Raw genomic sequence first — 17,823 nt, forward strand, 5'->3', positions numbered from 1 at the left:
TAGGTATCTTGGATGATTACCATGCCTTGGCGTCAATGGCCCCCACCTCACATTGGTAAATCTCGGAGTTGGAGTCGGAGTCGGGGGATCCACTCATCTCCGAGCTCCCATCAACAAGCGGTCCGAACGTTTGATATTTCCCCGGCATAAACATGCTGAACCATACACCAGAGAGTATTGGTAACAGGCGCTCGGCCTGTGACCGGTGTCGGCGTCACAAGCTCCGCTGTGAGAAGGGGGCCACCGGGAGCTGCCACCGTTGTGAGAAAGCCCACGCCCAGTGTGTCATAGGCCCTGCGCTGAGGTCTGGCCGGCCCATTCAGGTTTCCAACAGTCCACCCATATCGATGCCGGTAAGCTTGGTGTCGGTGGAAGGGCATGCAAATCAAAGCTTGGTCGCAAATATCACAACAGATGTTTCGATGCGGCAGCCAGTCTCATTCGATGCACCCCTAGAAGTCCAAGACTATGCAACAGGCCCGGAAGCACACCGTCTACTGTCGCCCGCTGACATCGACGACTTTAACGAGATATGGTCTCACTCTTTCGCTGCTGAAGATTTGGCCACAGCTGAGAATGAAGATATGCCTATCACCCCGCCTTCTGCGACACCAAATGAAGTCCTCAGAAAGTTAGCAGACCTTCAAACCAGCATTCTTGCCGATCTTGAGACTGTGAAATACTGCAGGACCGCTGATAAGTGTCCCGAGGCGATCATCGCTGCCACTTCTATCACTGCACAGAATGTCCTGGTTGGTCATATGCTAGATCATTCGACAGCTCTCATTGATATTCTGAACTGTTTCCAGCCGAAATGTGATGATCATGTCTTCGAGCTGTCATGCGATACACCTATTATGATCACACTTGTTTCATGCTATGTTTCCTTGGTGCGAATCTTTCGGACCATCTTCTGGTGTATCGTGGACTCCTTGCCGCACTTGTTGGGGATTCAGCATCCAACTCCTCAATTATTTCCGGGCATGCACCTCGGTGGGTTCAAACTCGAGGCTCGAGTCGACCTTCAAGTACAGATTCTAGTCAAAATTAGTGAGGATATGCTGAGAAGCATTGAGACCAGGTTCGGTCTTTCTAGCGATGTCTCCGTGGCTGGAGATAACAATCCCAAACCTGGGAAGGCTGCCCAGCTGCTAGAAATGATGCTAGAAGAGGAGGCCAGCGAACAACCTCCATTATATACACTCCGGGGGCATTGCAAGCCATTGAAAGAACTTCTTGCCAGCCTTCGAGACTCAGATCATGGACATCAAGTTCGCTGATTATAAACCCTCCGAATACCGATGCTATGATCGGAACGTTTTTCGGACATGCCGCGTCCGTGCTATAAAGGGCCTCCGGCTGCAAAGATGAGCTGGATATGCTATTCTGGAATCTTCCAGTTTCCCCAAATCTTTTTCATCCGGTTTTTCGACGCCATGCCTTCCACACCCCCGGATGGAGAGGGCCTGAACATGATGTGGTGGGCAGCCCGCCACCCACCAGCAGATCCAACGACTTCTTTTGCAGGTCAAACAGTCCTAATCACCGGCGCCAATACCGGGCTAGGCTATGAAGCGGCTCTCAAATTCGCTGCCCTGGGTGCCTCACGCATTATCTTTGGGGTTCGGTCACTCCGCAAAGGTGAAGATGCACGAGCTCAGATATGTCAACAAACCGGCTACGACGCGAGTAATATCCAGCTGTATGAACTCGATATGAGCACTTTCGCTTCTGTCAAAGCTTTTGCAGAGGCTGTTGCCAAAGAACCTCGCCTGGACATCGCAGTCCTCAACGCTGGGCTCATGGCGACCGCTTATCACGTCAGCCCTGAAGGATACGAGATGTGCCTACAAGTGATGGTACTCTCAACCGCATTCCTGGGAATGCTTCTCTTATCCCAGCTTCAAAAATCAGCTGCGATCTCTGGAACGCCCTCACATCTTGAGTTTGTCGGGAGTATTATGGGTCGCGCTGTCAAGGCCGATACATTCTCGCAGACCGATGCCAAAATCCTGGACCAGGTCACTCAGCCTGATTTCTTCGGGTTCCAGAAGCAGTACAATGTTTCGAAGCTCCTGCTCTTCTATGTTCTGGATGGGCTGGTGGAGTCTACAAGCAGCTCGAGCGTCATCATCAATACTGTTTGTCCAGGGGCTTGTCGAACCGATCTTGGACGGAATTTCTCGACCTGGCTAAGGATTCCATTGAATCTCGTGCAAACTGTGCTTGCTCGCTCGGCCGAGGAAGGAGCCAGAACCTATGTCAGTGGAGTGACCCTGGGTCAAGAATCGCATGGTCAATTGTGGAGTGCCGACACATTCTTCAGGTAAGTAATGGTATTTATCATTTGCTATACACCATACTAATCTAGGTTACAGCAAGGGAGAGCTCGTAACAAGTCCACGAGGCAAGGCGTTGCAGAAGAAAGTATGGAAGGAAATTCTGGAAGTACTGCAACCACATCTGCCTGGTCAATGATCGATCATCAATGACACAATCTGAGGATTTTTGTACAATTCTTTATTTAGGCTATGTGAAATACTGTCAGATTCAAATCAGACAGGTTGCTCTAAAAGAATTCGCTGTGGCGTGGAACAGACACATTTTTCCAAATTCAATGGATTCCTTCGCCATGTAGTCCTTCAAAAAATGCCGTATCCCATCCAATAAACCCCCCAAATCAAGGGCCCCAGTGCCCCAAGAAGTGCTGGTCCAAAAGACATCTCCAAAATACACCAAATCCACATAGTGCCATACGCCGGCGCTTTCTTCATAACAGCATAGTATGGCTCCCCATTTGTGACAGTAATAAGATGCGCCCCCAATAGTGCTGCGATAGGAAGCAGAATGATAGTCCGGAGAGTCGGTGGGAAGACCAGACGCCGCAGGAAGGAGAGTGTAAACTTGTCGCGCGTGAGAGGGAGGACCGAGACTGGCTGTGCTGCGAGGAAGCCCAGGCTGGTATGTAGTTTGAAAGAGACGATATGGCCATGGACAAAGTGGACGAGGAAAATTAGGAGCGGGAATGTGATGAAAATCGACTCTTTGATGAGGCCGGGAAGGTTGATGGATTCAGCATATTGGTGTGCGGCGAGGTAGGCGAGGGTGAGGTGGAGGGTCGTGAGAGGGATTGCGAGGAGGATTGTATCGAGTAAAGGAGGTAAGGGCTTGTCTATTTCGAGTTCGGGTTCTTCGTTGACGTCTTTTGCTTGTGCTTTGCGGCCTCGTTTGGCTTTTTGTGTGCCCATGTTCTTGGAGATCTCGCTCTCAATATTGCCGTCGGCATCCACCAGGTTCCCCGACGCGTCGACGGTCACATATCGGGTGCCGGTTGTTTTTGAGGGCATTCCTTTGCCCAATGCTGGTGCCGGGGCTTTCCCTGAGCTTTCTTGTTGCTTAAGGAGCTCCTTTTGGCGCTTCTCAATGATGTCATAAAGTGTTGGCTCGCTGCTCTTCTTGCTCGGATCGCCGCGTTCTGGAAGAGCGAGGGGGATATCTGGCTCGCCGGAAGCTGTGTTCATAGTTGCAGCGGCAGCACGGCGCTGCTTTCGATTCCTTGGAGCCTCCATGCTATGGGGATGGCGTTGTGGAGAGATTGAAGAAGTGGATGAGCTGGCAAGAAACAAAAACACGCGAGTGGGTCGGCGGACTCGGAGGATCGGCCGATCGGCAAAACTGCCCCAGTGACCACGAAGTATAGAAAAGAATAATTGCATCGTAACTTTTACTTATGCTTATACCATAAAGAGCCATTCTTTCCAGACACTAGCTATGGACTCAGCAAGAAGAGAATGTCTTCGTTCCAAATAGAGTTCAAGTAGCTGCTGGGCTTCGACTATGCTCAAAAGCATATGTGCGATACAGAGACAACAATTCAACCTCACGACCATCCGTATCTCATTCCCTCATCACATTAATCCATCTCAACTTCCATTAATTAACATAAAATCCTCTAAAGACCATCTCTCCCGCATACACACTATTTCACGAACCAGCATATTGAATTTAGCCAGCCTGGTAAACAGCAGGACCAGCAACGACATGTGGGTTGATCAAGCTCAGGTTGAAAGGAGTCAGGACAGGGTTATCATCAGTGATAGCGATGAACATTGTGCCGTTGATTGCTGGGTCACCCTGATAGGTCTCCAAGTCAGGCTGGCTGGTGTATCCACGGCCAGTACTATTGCCAGTGCTATTGACGACACGCAAAGGCGTGTATGTCACGTTCAGCTGTGAGACCCAGGCAACATATTTGCCAGTCTTTGCCTGGGTGGAAGTAATGTAGCTGTTATTGGGACCAACTCCCTTGCCTGCAGTCTCCCATTGCAGAGCCACCTGGCGACCGGGGAACGAGAGTGCTCCAATGTCACTTGTCACAGTGGCGCCGCAGTCACTGCTAGAGTTGGAGCCGGACGAGCCGTTGGGTGACTTAACAACATTGGTACCAGAGCTGATAGTGTTGTTGAGCCCAGTGCTGTTACTGGTGCCACCGGCGGTAGCAATGCTTGGCTGGTTGAGGATCCTCAGAGCTGGGAAGTTCTGCCACACCAGACGAGTCTGGTTGCTGGGGCAAGAGCTGATATATGGCGCCAGGAGGGTCCAAGCCCAGGACTGCGGGATACCAACTTCGAACCATACGGGCATAGGGAAGAGACCTTGGAACTGGCGGAAGATCATCTGCTGACGCGCTTCGGTCGTGATGGACTGTGTCAACAGAGTGGCTGCTTCGCGAGAGTCCAGATGAGCGAGGAAGCCATAAACACCAGCCTCGCCGAACCGAGTCAGCTTCTGGCAGAAGTCGAGGAACTCGTGGACGTTGGTATATGGGTAATTGTAGGCGCACTGCTGCGGCGCTTGGGCACCAAGAATATTGCTGATCAGAGTTGCGTGGCCAACCTCTTGCTCGGCCATGAATTCTATCAGGTCCCGGTCTGCAGCGTTCAAACCAGCGGCCTTGAAATCTTCCGCCGAGAAGCGCTTCAATCCATCCCGGAATAAATCTAGTTCAATCCATTCCTGGTACAATGCCAGGGCCTAGGGTTCGAAGTCAGCGACAATGTACGAGTACGGAAATGAGCAATAAATTGACTACTTACCAGTGATTCATAGTCGAAATCACTCTTGGCATTATACACAGGAGTTGATCCGTTGGTACCAACTCCTCCAGCAGGAACATAAGGAGCCGGCTCGGCATTATGAAGCTTTCCATCACTGGGGTAAGTAGTAGCGTCTGGTGCCACACCTCCGCTGGAAATGCCAGTTCCAATTGAAGAAGCAGTCAATGCGCCAGTAGTCGACGGAGTCCCGCTGAAAGGCGTATGCGGCTCGGAAGACTGATAGCTTCGAACCGGTGGGGCTGAAACAGAGGCCGACGATGCAGTAGTTGCGCGAGCAATTACAATTCCATTTGGAATTGCAGAAACAAAAGGCACCGAGCCCAGCAAGCTCAGTAGTGGAAGAAAGTTCCACATCGTGATTGAAGATGATTTTGACAGTTCCCTTTCAATAAAGCCAGTGTCTCCTTTGCAGAAATATGGCCGCGTGTAGTAGATGGATGTAAGATCCAGGAACTCGGATGAGGGCGGACATCCTCAAAAGTACATATAAGGTCCCAGGGGAGTGCCAGCTTCTCATGAGCCCTACATTGACGGGCATAGGTGACGATTGATCCAGGAAACCTGGTCTGTCGAGGTCCGAATTGCGACATTATTCAGGCACCAAAGGTAATCAGGCTGCAAAATTCAACACATTAAGGCCTCCGACGATTTTCTTGGTGTCAAATTGCGCGCTGGCCCGACACCCATGAAGTCAACGACCTCATCCTAGCTACCAAATGCGTCGAACGACGACCATAAGACGAAGGAACGCAGTGGGGATCCCCAAAGCTGAGGTCAGTCGTAGGTAATGCAGGATTGTGAGCGGGATAGATTCCCAACCGATTGAAAATCTGCGATTGCGCGGCCTTTTAGGTTTTGATTCTTGCTTTCTTCGATCAATCTTCGATGCTTGCAGCGATGAGCCAGTGCATCATTGGTTGAATAGCAGGCAATGCCCACAATGCTGTCATACAAATTACTCCACAGGGGAAAATCTGATCTTGGCGGGTGGCAAGAGTATATAACCTCTCAGAACCAGCGGAGATCTCGGATATTAGACCGACGTTGCGTTGACAGATCGTAGACACTTCGATTCAAGCGATCAGAATATTGTGAAGGCAGCAGCATTTGGCCATCCTGCATGAGATCAGTAATCTTACTGTCGTTTGATCCCACGTAAATCTTTCATACATTAAGATACATTGCTCGCATGCACTTCATGATTTTAAACAGGTTATGTGGTGTACTAAGTAGAAAATGTAGTGAGCGGTTCATAGTGGAGACGGTGGTGACGTCGAGTCCCATGGTAAGGGCAAATGCATTGAGATGGAAGTCATCTCCGCTCCCCGGATGCTTCGGAATTCAGATGTGGGAAGAGTTGGATATGGAAAAATCAAATGATGGAGAAATTTACGAACAGTCGAGGCTTTCGTTGAGCAGCAGCAGTAAAGTTAGCATACGTCCTTGGTGAAGGTTTCAAGCTTAGACTGGGACGCGCCCATGTCGCGTGTGCACGGTCCAACGTATACCAAGAACCAATGTCTCTTGGCTGCATAAAGTCAGGGGACTTCTATTAATCTCATAGCGATCGTGATATCATCTCGCCTGCGCCTGTTCGGTTTGGCTCCAGTCTTTCATCTCCAATGCCTGCGTCCACGAGGATGCTACAGTACCCCGGCCTTGCACGTTCGGCTCACATCAAAAACAGCTCCTAATGTTACCAGGCTGAAATGTACAGAGCGGCAAATTGAAAGCAGCCTTCAATTTCATCGAATTTTCTCTCCAACAGGCCTGACTTCGATGTCATACTAACTCTGAAGACAAAAATACGCCGAGCTGTATGTCGCAGCGATAGCCGAACCGCTTCGGAGCAGCGCCGATCGAGGGTGGAGCACGACAATGTCGCGATTGCGGGGGGTAGTGTAACCCCATCACTCTTACACATTTCCTTCAATCTGCATCGATCTCGCATTATCAGGCAGTTATCACGCTTCATCTTCAGACACCATGTCAAATCTTCAAGCTTCGAACCTCTTCTCGGTCCAGGGCCGCGTCGTGGTCATCACTGGCGGAGGCAGCGGTAAGCCCCACTGAGGGGGGTAGTCTGGGGATACATCCCACCCTGATCGAATTCAGACTGACAGAAGGCTATTCTTCTAGGTCTGGGCCGTATCATGGCCAAAGCCCTCGCTATCAACGGTGTCTCGAAGATTTTTGTTCTGGGTCGCCGAGAGGATGCGCTCCGTGAGACAGCTGCCCAGGCAGCAGACGGTGTCATCGTCCCAGTCAAGTGCGACATCACATCAAACGAGTCCCTGGTATCGGCATACGAGACTGTTGCAGCACAGACGAACCATGTCGATATCCTCTTTGCCAATGGCGGTATCCTGGGTCCGCTCATGCGCTCGCCTCCGCCCAAGGCTGACGGCACTCCGCCATCTCTGTCAGAACTGCGCGACGAGCTGTTCAACATCCCCATGGAGGAATTCACGAACGTCCTAAATGTCAACGTGACCGGCTCATACTATACTGTTCTGGCCTTCCTGCCGCTACTCGAGGCAGCCAACAAGAAGCGACCCGCGCCACAGGTGGGCGTGCTCACGGCTCCGACCGCGCAGGTCATAATCACCAGCTCCATTGCGAGTTTCAACCGGAAAGTGCCGTTCAGCTATGCGTACAATGCGTCCAAAGCTGCGGTCACTCATCTCGTCAAGATGCTCTCTACTAATCTATCCTCGTATGATATTCGAGTCAATGGTCTCGCACCGGGACTGTATGATTCCGAGATGGCCAATAATGTCTTCGTTGAGAATGGTACTCAGGGCGGTGGTATCTCTGAGGGTTCGTTCCCGAGAGATATGATTCCTCTGACTCGAGGTGGGAGTGAGGAGGACTTTGCTGGTTTGGTCATTTGGTTGGCGAGCAACTCGGGCGGTTACGTTAATGGTACCATGCTGCTTACTGACGGTGGTCGGATCAGCTCAGTCCCGAATACGTATTAGAAGTTGGAATGTCTGTTGATTGCTGGGAGTGATTTTGAGTATCCACTGCCTAGTTGGAAAGGCCCTATCAGATGATAGAATGATATAGCGGAATAGACAGTTCATTGGTATATATGCTACGAACGGCTCGAAATGACTAGGGCTCAGATGATAGAACTCGCCGCAATATAACGGGTATCGGGCACAGAGGATAGTATGGAGTAAAAGTCAGAAAATGCAGGCGTAACAAAAAATGAAAACCTCCAAAGCCACTCAGTAGGTGGCAGTCAGTCGCTGGACCAGGTAGTCGCCTGCCGTGATATCGGCATATTTCTTGGTCACATTGATCTCCTCCCCATACGTGCCCGGTAGCGCCTCGATCAATTTGTTATTGTTCGGATTACAGAAGTAAGCAATGCTGTATCGAGCAGGATAGGAATCAGATGTATCATCCTGGTATTCTCCCTCCGGCTTAGGTGGCTCAATAACCCGATGGCGGGTACTTTTGATGAAATCATTAGACCACCGAGCTAGGAGATCTCCAGCGTTGACGACGATAGTATCGGGGATGGGAGTCGCATCAACGAACGTCCCCTTGGGACTTCGCACCTGCAGACCGCCATGTCGATCTTGAAAAAGCAGTGTAATCGAGCCATAATCGCTATGTTCGCCGGCCCGAACCTGATTCGGATTCTGCTTGAAAACATCCTTGCGAACCGGAGGATAATGCAACAGACGAAGATTGTTATCTCCGTCGTTAACAAAATCATCGAAAAAGTGCTCTGGCAGATTCATGCCCAGGGCAATCGCACTCATAACCTGCTTGTGCAGATCCTTGCACATACCAAAGAACGATAGCATCGTCTCCTTGAAATCCTTCCCTTCGTCATCAAGATGATCAGGCCACTGATTTGGCAAGCCTTCCACTCCCTCTCGACCTATCTCCATCGTCTCCTTGATATCAGGCGCCGATCCGCGCAGTACATCCATCTCCCCCGTTTCTTCGAGGGTAGCTAGCTTCTCGCGCCCGATCGCGACATAACCACGGTTCGATTGTGGGGTAGTCCAGCCTAGACCGTCCTTTTGGCTCTGGGGTCTACGGAAGAAGCCAGCAGATGAGGCGAAGACTCGGGATACCACGGAGGGTGGGATGCCATGATCCTTCAGGTATACGAAGCCGGAGGTCTTGAATGCATTTGTGATAGATAAGGCGACGGCGTGCTTGTCGGACGGGGTTCCGGTGTAGAAGGGCCCGAAATCGATGAGCTGTGGACGGATTAGATCCAATTTACGCTGATTGGGGATTTGCGACTGAGGGGAGTGTTGTGAGAGGACTCACAGGGATCACCAGATCATCCTTGGCCACTGCAGTAGATGCTGGGTTGATCTCTTGAAGGTTTCCCGCCATTCTCTCGCTAAATTTGGTGGAAATAGGGCCTCCTTCTGTGCTTCTCGCCGCTTCAATGAATGCTAACAGTCTCTAAGAGTGATTTATGAAGTAGAAGGAGAAAGGAAGTCGGAGAAGAAGAGGGGAAATGCAGGTGCATGATGCACCCCTGCTCCAAGGATGAAAGGCATGATAAGACCACAAGATAAGCTCGAGTCAACCAGTGCTCAGACCTCGGCGCTGGTTGCCTCGTGAATGTAATTGATAGGCTAATTTAGACCTTTTGTTCCATGGAAAATGTTCCAAATTTGCTATGCGATAGGCTAAAAAAAGCATAAAATGGGCTGATAATGATACACAAATCCCTCCTAATCATGTGCCACCTGGGCAGATAAACGTAGGAGACCTCAACTCCAGATAAATCACAAACTGCGACCGAGTAGTTTCAGGATCGCTTTTCGCATATACTAATACCCGGCGAAAATACACCAGCTAGAAATATGCGATCGGACTGTACATCGTGTACGGCCGTTGTGGTCGTTGACATGAGCTTTGCAGCTTCATCTTCAATCATCGGCTGAAGTATATACTGCTCCTCATCCGGCTTTTTCGATGGGCCATTCTTCTTTTGGACCATCAAGACTGTTCCCGCAGTCACTGAGGCTTGTGGATTTGTTGATGCTTCTTGCAATTCGACAGGGTCCGTAAATGCAGTGATGAGAATGTTTCCTCGGGCATCCACGGAAAGGTGATCGAGTGCTGAGCCCAAGGAAAGAGCATCAATTTGAGTAAGCTCATTGCCGGCCATTTTGTAGACTGCCAGAGTCCCAGTAGACGACATCGAGATGTAAGCTAAGCCGTCGTGGCCCATGGCAATGCTGTTGGCAAGATCAAAGCCCTGGCTGGCAACAGTCCGGCAGATTCCCGTTTCTGTTCGACAGTAGGAGATGCTTGAGCTGCCAAATTTAAATGGTCCACCACGAAAAGGTCCCAGCTTGGTGCGACCGCCGTTGATCACCAAGAATCCCTTTCCGTCTTTGTCGACTGCCAGGTTGTTGGGCGAATCCAGCGCCTCACTGGAAATACTTTTGATGTGGACAAGTTTGCCTGATTTCAGATCCAGATCGAAAACCTCGATACTCGATTCCGTCCGAACATCAAGCGCTTTCCCTGTCATGAGATCTAAAACTGGCGTATGGTTCGTCAGCCAGAATCGAAGTCTATTGCCGACACGGCGAGCGTCGAAGCCATGTAAATTCAACTCCCGATGAAAGTTGTCTGGAATGACCAGGCGCTGAATCCTGTATTCATTCTCCCGACCGGAGGAATCCAATTCCAAGACCGCGATGTGATCTCTGCGAGATCTCGCCCACGTAGTAGCAGCGCCTCCGGGGTTCCAGTCCTTTGGAGAATTAGCATTGGTACAAGCACCGTAGAGCTTTCGGTCTCGATGATCCAGCCAAATATGTTCACAACCCTCCATGAAAGGGTGGTGAACCTGAGAACATCTCCACCACCAGATAGAACTGTCTTTGGCCTGAGCCGATCGGTCAAAACTCAGAAATGAGGGGACCCGACCGTTGAAGTAGAATCCGAAGACGATCGCTATGACGAGTGCTATTGTACTCCATGGCAGCAGGCCAAGATATTGCCGTCTTGGCCGATCCACGCTGGTCGCCATGGGGTGGAAGCGCCGGGTAGAAGGGTGTCAGAGACGCGAGCAGTCCATATTTCAGGGCCCTGGGCCCTGGGCCCAAAGTCTGGGGCAGTCTCAACCCTGTCGATCCTGGTAGACCCTCGATGGTAGACCCTCGAAGGGCCCTGGTAGGCCAGCACCGCTGGGTACCGCTGGCCATTGCTGCTTACTGTTGCCTGGTTCTGCGTGGGTCCTAGGGGGCGGCAATTGCAATTTGGGCTGATTCTCCGACTTGAAATTGGTTGGATATTTCAAACTTCAGGGGGCATTCACCGGGTATATTAACTAATCGGTTAATTTCCCCCTGGATATCGTGACAAGTGGATTGTACGCTAGCCTAATTCTAGACATAAATGCATAATCTATGTGGTCTGTTCTGCAGTAAGATGCCGAAAAGCAATGTTCACAATACAATAAGCTTAGAAGTATGTAGTTACCATCGATCCTATCACCATGCTGACAACGAGTGCATTAAATGTACCATTACTACATTCCAGCAGTCTTATGTATATAGCATCAGCTATGGCCCACATATTCGACAACTCATCATTATCATTCGCCATCTACCGGTGGAATAATCGCCCGAGAGTACACCGAGGTTCCCTAAATCTCCGTTAAATGGTGGCCCACATGTATAGAGGGGGGCGCATCTCAACGTGTTCAACGGACCTCGGACACCTAGAGATCCACCCGCGACAGTGAACATTAATAAGCCGGTGATCTTACCAGATCTTGTACAACAAACAGGCTGCCCCTCATCTGTTCTCAAATACAACCCCTGTCCCACGCTAAAAATCCCTGTATCTTCTATACGAATTATCTCCCTTCAAATCCATCACAATGACTTTCACCGCTGTCGTCGTCTACCCCAATGAGCCGGACACCACGTTCGATACCGACTACTACCTGAAGACCCATATGCCTCTGGTGGCCCAGCACTGGGGACCCGCCGGCCTGAAGGGCTGGAGCGTCGTCAAGTACGAGCGTGATCTTGAGGGTACTTCCCCCAAGTACCTGATTGCTGCCACTCTGGTTTGGGAGAGCGAGGAGGCCGTCAAGGCGGCTGTCGCCGGAGAGGCGGCGGCTATCGTCTTCGGTGATATCCCCAACTTCACCAACAAGAAGCCCATCACTTTGGCCGGTAGCGTTATTGGAAGCCAGGAGATCTCTTAATTGATTGATTCTATGTCAAATGGTCAGTGTGTTCTTAAATTTCGTCCTTGCTGCTCAATTCGCTGACTTCATAGAGATAGGCCTGGTTGGTGGGAAACTATTTCCATAGATAGGCCTTGAGATGGTGAATTAGAGGCTTGATGTAGATGACGATTTAATGTATGACTTTATTATATGGAGGACCAGTCCAATGCAGTTTTGTACCTGAGTGCATGCACAGAAGCTGAGACCCCTGGAAGGTACTTGAGCGATCAGTAGTTTTAACCTTTCCTAGCTGAAGTATATTCAATTCGGCTGTTTCACATAACCTCGGGGTGGATGATGATATTATGGTCACTCATTCCCAATGCGTTGTTGAACAATTCGAGTAGATCTCACGGCAATCAGCACAGATGACATTTTCTAAATCGCAGTTGATCCGATTGCACTATTCACTAACCGAGCTTGACTAGACAGGCGTTTATCAGAAGTTTAGCTCCGAAGAGATAAGGATAAGCTTAGATAGCTTACATGGTAACATCGAGGCGGATCGGGACTTTGGAGATCCCCGCATCTGCACCTCTTATCTGCCCTGGTAGACCAACAAAGGCTGCAGATATTCGTCTTCTACCCCTCATTTCCCTTTCATCCTTCATCCTCTTCGCATCGTTCCTTCCTTCAAAGAACTATCCAGGCCTGAAAAAGACTGCCAACATGTCCGACCCATTAATCGTCGACATCCATACACATGTCTACCCTCCCGCATACATCGATATGCTCCGCGCCCGTAACAAGGTGCCCTATATCCACGACCCATCGGACAGCGGCCCACCCCGTCTAATCATCCTCTCATCGGACGATGACTCAAATATCCCACTCGATCAGCGCGGCCGACCAGTCGATTCATCATACTCCGACATCAAGGTCAAGCTCGACTTCATGGACAAACACGGCATCGATTGCAGCGTTATCTCCCTCGCCAATCCATGGCTAGACTTTATCGGCGAAGAACAAGCCTCGGAATGGGCTCAAAAGATCAATGATGACCTGGAATCTACCTGTGCACAGGTCAATGGTGCCGCTGCCAGCTCAAACAAGATCTCTCGTCTCTTTGCGTTCGGCACTCTACCACTAGGTGCGACGGAGCAGGTCGCCGTTGCGGATGAAGTGCATCGAATCAGTACGCTCCCGCATATCCGCGGAGTCATCATGGGCACGACCGGGCGAGGACATGGTCTGGATGACCCCGAGTTGGAAGCGGTATGGGGAGCTCTCCAAGACACCCAGCTCATGCTCTTCTTGCATCCGCACTATGGCTTGCCGGACGAGGCATTCGGGGGACCTGAAATTGTTCGTCGCTATGGACATGTTCTCCCGTTGGCGCTGGGGTTCCCGCTGGAGACTACCATTGCCATTACGCGTATGTATCTAAGTGGAGTGTTTGATCGATTCCCCAAGCTTCGGATCTTGTTGGCTCATTCGGGTGGTACGCTGCCATTCCTCGCGGGGAGGATTGAGAGTTGTATTGTGCATGAGCGGATTTTTACAGTGAATGGGGGCAGTATTCCTGGCCCACAACGGGATATTTGGGATGTGTTGAAGACCAATATTTATCTAGATGCTGTGACTTATGGGACTGCGGGATTGAAGGCAGCCGTGGAGGCTGGTGGGGGAAGCACAGATCGTCTGTTGTTTGGTAAGATACTGAGTCGTTTTCCTACCTTGGTGACGTTCCTGATACTGACCATTCTAAAGGTACTGATCATCCATTCTTCCCGCCTCTGAATGAGGAAGAAGACCAATGGACCAGTGTGACTACCAACTACAAGGCCATTAGTGCGTCATTTGGGGAGGATCAAGATGCCGTGGCAGCAGTACTGGGAGGAAACGCTGTTCGCCTTCTCAATTTGAAATAAATCACATTATTCATTATTCATTATCTTGGGTAGTTTCTGCTCGTTAATCATACAAGATATCATGCTCCAGTAAAGACATGATGAGCGCAATCAGTTTTGAAGAGAGCACACTTGGCTCGAACATCCGCAGTCGAGCACAGTAATTTTGATCAAGTCAAGTCGCTTGAATCATCAGGGACGTGGGTTTTGGGCGGAAGCTAGAATGTCCCAGCCAACGAGGCGCCATAACTCCCTTGCAAACCAATCGGAAAAGTCCAATTTCTCATTGGGGGGGCGTAACGCGCAGTTGGAGGTGGGGTCGCAGGCCGCTCCAAGCCGCCTTGGAATAGAGGATCATCCTTTCCAAACACCGCCTGAAGTAAGGTCTTCTTCATCGATTCCTGGAGTTTGAGACTGAAAGGGGCTTGAGGACCGGAGATCGTAGACGTGGAAAGGAAGAGAGTTTGGGTTTTCAAGAGTCTGTCGAGGAAGTGAATGAGTTGTTTTGCCTCCAGTTCAGCGGTCTTTTGCGAAATGCCCTCGGCTTTCATTGCTGCCAGGCCTTCCGGAGGCTGCATCTTTGCGCTGGTATTGGTTGGAAGTTTCATGCCATCGAAGGTGAAGAGAGCGAGCATCTTTCCCAGTCGCTCAAGTACGATGTGAAGGTATCCTTCCATCACTTTCCGGTCGCACGACTCATTGATCTCCAGTGAAAGCGCCATTTCGCATAGCAGTTCAGCTAGGGCACGTGCTGTGTCGGTCCTTGCACTGGTCAAGCCTCTCGCTGGGGGAGCTGCTTTCTTCTGCTTCCGATTGACTTGAGTGGTACCCTTTGTCGCTTTGACTGACTCGGTCTCCTTCGACACTGCAGTGCAATACTGGGTGAGGCCAGTCATGGTAGACTCGAAGAGACACACCATGTAGTAGATGACTTTGGGCTGGGATTTGCCATTGTCCGCCGCTTCAGGGGTTTTGTGGAGAACATGATAGACCAATTGAAACGATTGTTTGACGGCATTCACGACGGCCTTGAATTCGGGCTCCTTGCGCCTCGGGATTGGGAAAGTCTTCGGTGGCTGAGTGGCTGATGTGATCTCGCCCTGGACGGCGTTCAAAAGCCCACGCTCTGCCTCTTTGCAGAGGATGACTGCGTCAATGGCCAGAGCCTTGGTCATGCGACGCTTTGCTTGCAGCGTCCGCTGAAAGGTAAAAAGGTGTCTCAGGAAGGAGACGCCTAGATTTTATTAGTCACTCTCTACCCGAAAAGAGCATTCAATGCAGCCTCGTACCTTTTTCGGGTTCCGAGTCACGGCTCTCATCCTGGCCTTGGCCTTCGTTATTATGCCGGGGCTGGTTTCTGGAACGAGGGTTTCCACTCTTCTTGCCACCCTCGAGCTCATTCTCAACCTCAGCAAAGACTTTACGCTTTGCTGGTGGGGTCTCCGCCTTGACTTTGGCGAGAAGAGCCTCATTCTTCTGCTTCAGCTCGAAGATAGTGTTGTGCAGCTTGATTTGTTCAAGCTCGGACTTCCGGTAGGCATTCTGCCAGTGTCTCACACTATCAAAGAACTGATCAGTGAGGATGGGCTTAGTATCCTCCGCCCCACTGATAGATTTTCGGAGTTCAAGGATGTATTCTGGCGCGATGAGTGAGATGACGTATTTCTCGAATGAATCTCAGTCAAATTCACTTACCCTTGACTGTCGTGTCGGCTGGCGTGTTCTTCACGATTGCCAGCGCAAAGGCCAGTACAGCCTTTGGAGGCTCAACAACCTGAACGCCCACTCTCGGGGTTGCCATTTCGGATGAAAGAGTGGATTGGATGGTGGGAAATGTGGGGAAAGGCGGTGAGATGGAATGAAAGCAGATGAAGAGAGAAACCCAGTTGAGATAACGTCGGCCCCGTTTGACTCTGAAGCAAACATGGTCCAGGCTGCTCTGATATGAGGTCGGTTTGACTATAAATTCTCACTTTTTGAAGGCTCTAATTGAGACGTCCTTACATGAGATTTGTCTGGTTCTCTAGACATAAGTTGACGAAAGAGCATCATTCTAGTTATGCATAATCTCCCTCCTTCCCATAATACCCACTGCCACTCACTTAGTACAAACCATTTTCTCTCTCAACCCATCATCCACATGCTTCACAATATCTTGTACAGTCAATCCATGTGCTTCAGGGTCCATCGTCGAAGATTCGGCGGTCATTACCAGGCGCTCGGGGCACTCAACGCTCAAGTACTGACTGGTACGCTTACGGTGTGCACTCCGGAAAGTCTGACCAAAAGATTTTAACGTTAGCTATGAAATGATGAAAGTTTCATGGAAACTTACTCGAAGCTGCTTCGCAATTTTCTCAAATTGCTGCACCAAACCGGTGTTGTCAGCCTGTTCTGCAGCGGGCCGGAAGGCGTGCGCTTTGATAGAAGCCATAAATCTCCTTTGTGAGTAAGAAAAGTATTTTATGAAATCTTGTTCGTGGAAGAAGGGTTCCAGTCCCAGAAAGTAGTCAAGGGCGTTAAATAACACCAGATGGGCACCAGAGCTCCCATCGTATTCAACGTACTCGTCATTTATCAATTCCCCGGCAGCCCAACCGTGAAAGCCCTGGATGTAGGCTGTAAAGACATGTCGAGGGTCTTTTGATTCGACAATGTACTCGTAGTATATCTGAAAGACAGATTTGAGGTGAACGCTTACACCCTGAAGATGCTCAATGCATGCCTGTTTCTGGCCCATCTCGTAGCATCCGATAGATTGTACTAGATGATAATAGACTGGCAGAGCCTATTTGTTTGGTTAGAAGTGATATTGAAAATATCTGAGATACAGCACACCTTTCTTTCTGGCTCAGTAAATGCGTAAGTAAAGTAGTACTCAGCTGAAGGGATCGGCTCTGGCATGCTCTCGTTGATTGCATACGCAACTTTCCCTCTGGCATGGTCCATATTGCAGTGAAAATTAGAGATAAGATTTCCTCCTAGAGAGGTGATACCATAACGTTGACGGATGAAGCCCCATGGCAGATCCAGTTCTGTCGGAAAGTTGATGATTTTGTCCAGCTGTGCAACTTTCACGACAGGTATAGTACCCCATCTACAAGTAGTGTGAGCTATACCTTTAAAGACTTGGAAGAATCGTACCTAAAGACATGCCTCAGAGCGCTTATGCATGCATAGAACCCGTTGTATGCTTCATTTGCAATCACAGAGGAATCGCCACTTTCAGATTTTGAAAGAACTGCCTGCACGTTTGCCATATCCACACGTTCTCGAAGTGGTGGCGAATCTGATCTCAGCTTTGTACCTTCTTAACAGGAATAGCTCAACTCTTTTCCGCTCGGCTCAAAGAAGGGGCTACTGCTGACAGTCAATCTAAGTCATGTCCAGAGTATATAATTGATACAAACACTATATCTGCTGGAATCGTATGGGAACTCGATACGTATCAGCTAGAGCTGGGATAGAAGCTTGATCCTTCTAGGATGCAATAATTCATGTCTTAAATGTGATCATGATATTGAAATAGATGGTGAGCCTTTATTTCTACAACCTCCTTTACACTAACAAGAAAGCACTTCAAGTTAACTTGCACGGCTTTTTTGATTGGGTGTTG

The 17,823-nt window shown here is 49.9% G+C and overlaps 11 protein-coding genes across 11 annotated transcripts; 5 read left to right on the forward strand and 6 right to left on the reverse strand.

Annotated features, from left to right (window-relative positions):
* Positions 1–422: 422 nt before the first annotated feature.
* N7473_012249 (uncharacterized protein) lies at positions 423–1,280 on the forward strand (the record flags this gene model as incomplete). Its single annotated transcript, XM_057158188.1, has 1 exon — positions 423–1,280. The coding sequence occupies one exon, from the start codon at positions 423–425 to the stop codon at positions 1,278–1,280; it is 858 nt and encodes a 285-aa protein (XP_057004038.1).
* Positions 1,281–1,328: 48 nt separating this feature from the next.
* On the forward strand, positions 1,329–2,478 carry N7473_012250 (uncharacterized protein; the record flags this gene model as incomplete). Its single annotated transcript, XM_057158189.1, has 2 exons — positions 1,329–2,326; positions 2,379–2,478. The coding sequence occupies 2 exons, from the start codon at positions 1,329–1,331 to the stop codon at positions 2,476–2,478; spliced, it is 1,098 nt and encodes a 365-aa protein (XP_057004039.1).
* Positions 2,479–2,642: 164 nt separating this feature from the next.
* On the reverse strand, positions 2,643–3,569 carry N7473_012251 (uncharacterized protein; the record flags this gene model as incomplete). Its single annotated transcript, XM_057158190.1, has 1 exon — positions 2,643–3,569. One exon carries the CDS (start codon positions 3,567–3,569, stop codon positions 2,643–2,645), a length of 927 nt encoding a protein of 308 aa, XP_057004040.1.
* A 436-nt stretch (positions 3,570–4,005) lies between these two features.
* N7473_012252 (ferritin-like domain-containing protein) lies at positions 4,006–5,471 on the reverse strand (the record flags this gene model as incomplete). Its single annotated transcript, XM_057158191.1, has 2 exons — positions 4,006–5,034; positions 5,097–5,471. 2 exons carry the CDS (start codon positions 5,469–5,471, stop codon positions 4,006–4,008), a joined length of 1,404 nt encoding a protein of 467 aa, XP_057004041.1.
* A 1,632-nt stretch (positions 5,472–7,103) lies between these two features.
* On the forward strand, positions 7,104–8,098 carry N7473_012253 (SDR family NAD(P)-dependent oxidoreductase; the record flags this gene model as incomplete). The annotated part of the gene is made up of 2 exons (XM_057158192.1): positions 7,104–7,176; positions 7,257–8,098. 2 exons carry the CDS (start codon positions 7,104–7,106, stop codon positions 8,096–8,098), a joined length of 915 nt encoding a protein of 304 aa, XP_057004042.1.
* Positions 8,099–8,350: 252 nt separating this feature from the next.
* N7473_012254 (isopenicillin N synthase family dioxygenase) lies at positions 8,351–9,485 on the reverse strand (the record flags this gene model as incomplete). The annotated part of the gene is made up of 2 exons (XM_057158193.1): positions 8,351–9,343; positions 9,417–9,485. The coding sequence occupies 2 exons, from the start codon at positions 9,483–9,485 to the stop codon at positions 8,351–8,353; spliced, it is 1,062 nt and encodes a 353-aa protein (XP_057004043.1).
* Positions 9,486–9,909: 424 nt separating this feature from the next.
* Positions 9,910–11,145, reverse strand: N7473_012255 (uncharacterized protein; the record flags this gene model as incomplete). The annotated part of the gene is made up of 1 exon (XM_057158194.1): positions 9,910–11,145. One exon carries the CDS (start codon positions 11,143–11,145, stop codon positions 9,910–9,912), a length of 1,236 nt encoding a protein of 411 aa, XP_057004044.1.
* Positions 11,146–12,000: 855 nt separating this feature from the next.
* N7473_012256 (uncharacterized protein) lies at positions 12,001–12,333 on the forward strand (the record flags this gene model as incomplete). Its single annotated transcript, XM_057158195.1, has 1 exon — positions 12,001–12,333. One exon carries the CDS (start codon positions 12,001–12,003, stop codon positions 12,331–12,333), a length of 333 nt encoding a protein of 110 aa, XP_057004045.1.
* Positions 12,334–12,843: 510 nt separating this feature from the next.
* On the forward strand, positions 12,844–14,228 carry N7473_012257 (amidohydrolase family protein; the record flags this gene model as incomplete). The annotated part of the gene is made up of 2 exons (XM_057158196.1): positions 12,844–14,008; positions 14,068–14,228. 2 exons carry the CDS (start codon positions 12,844–12,846, stop codon positions 14,226–14,228), a joined length of 1,326 nt encoding a protein of 441 aa, XP_057004046.1.
* A 197-nt stretch (positions 14,229–14,425) lies between these two features.
* N7473_012258 (uncharacterized protein) lies at positions 14,426–16,008 on the reverse strand (the record flags this gene model as incomplete). Its single annotated transcript, XM_057158197.1, has 3 exons — positions 14,426–15,441; positions 15,497–15,844; positions 15,903–16,008. The coding sequence occupies 3 exons, from the start codon at positions 16,006–16,008 to the stop codon at positions 14,426–14,428; spliced, it is 1,470 nt and encodes a 489-aa protein (XP_057004047.1).
* Positions 16,009–16,509: 501 nt separating this feature from the next.
* Positions 16,510–17,467, reverse strand: N7473_012259 (uncharacterized protein; the record flags this gene model as incomplete). Its single annotated transcript, XM_057158198.1, has 3 exons — positions 16,510–16,995; positions 17,046–17,351; positions 17,417–17,467. 3 exons carry the CDS (start codon positions 17,465–17,467, stop codon positions 16,510–16,512), a joined length of 843 nt encoding a protein of 280 aa, XP_057004048.1.
* Positions 17,468–17,823: the final 356 nt, after the last annotated feature.

This window comes from Penicillium subrubescens (genome assembly GCF_028828155.1).
Source record: "Penicillium subrubescens strain IBT 31985 chromosome Unknown utg000010l_segment0_segment0, whole genome shotgun sequence".
Classification (NCBI taxonomy): Eukaryota; Fungi; Ascomycota; class Eurotiomycetes; order Eurotiales; family Aspergillaceae; genus Penicillium; species Penicillium subrubescens.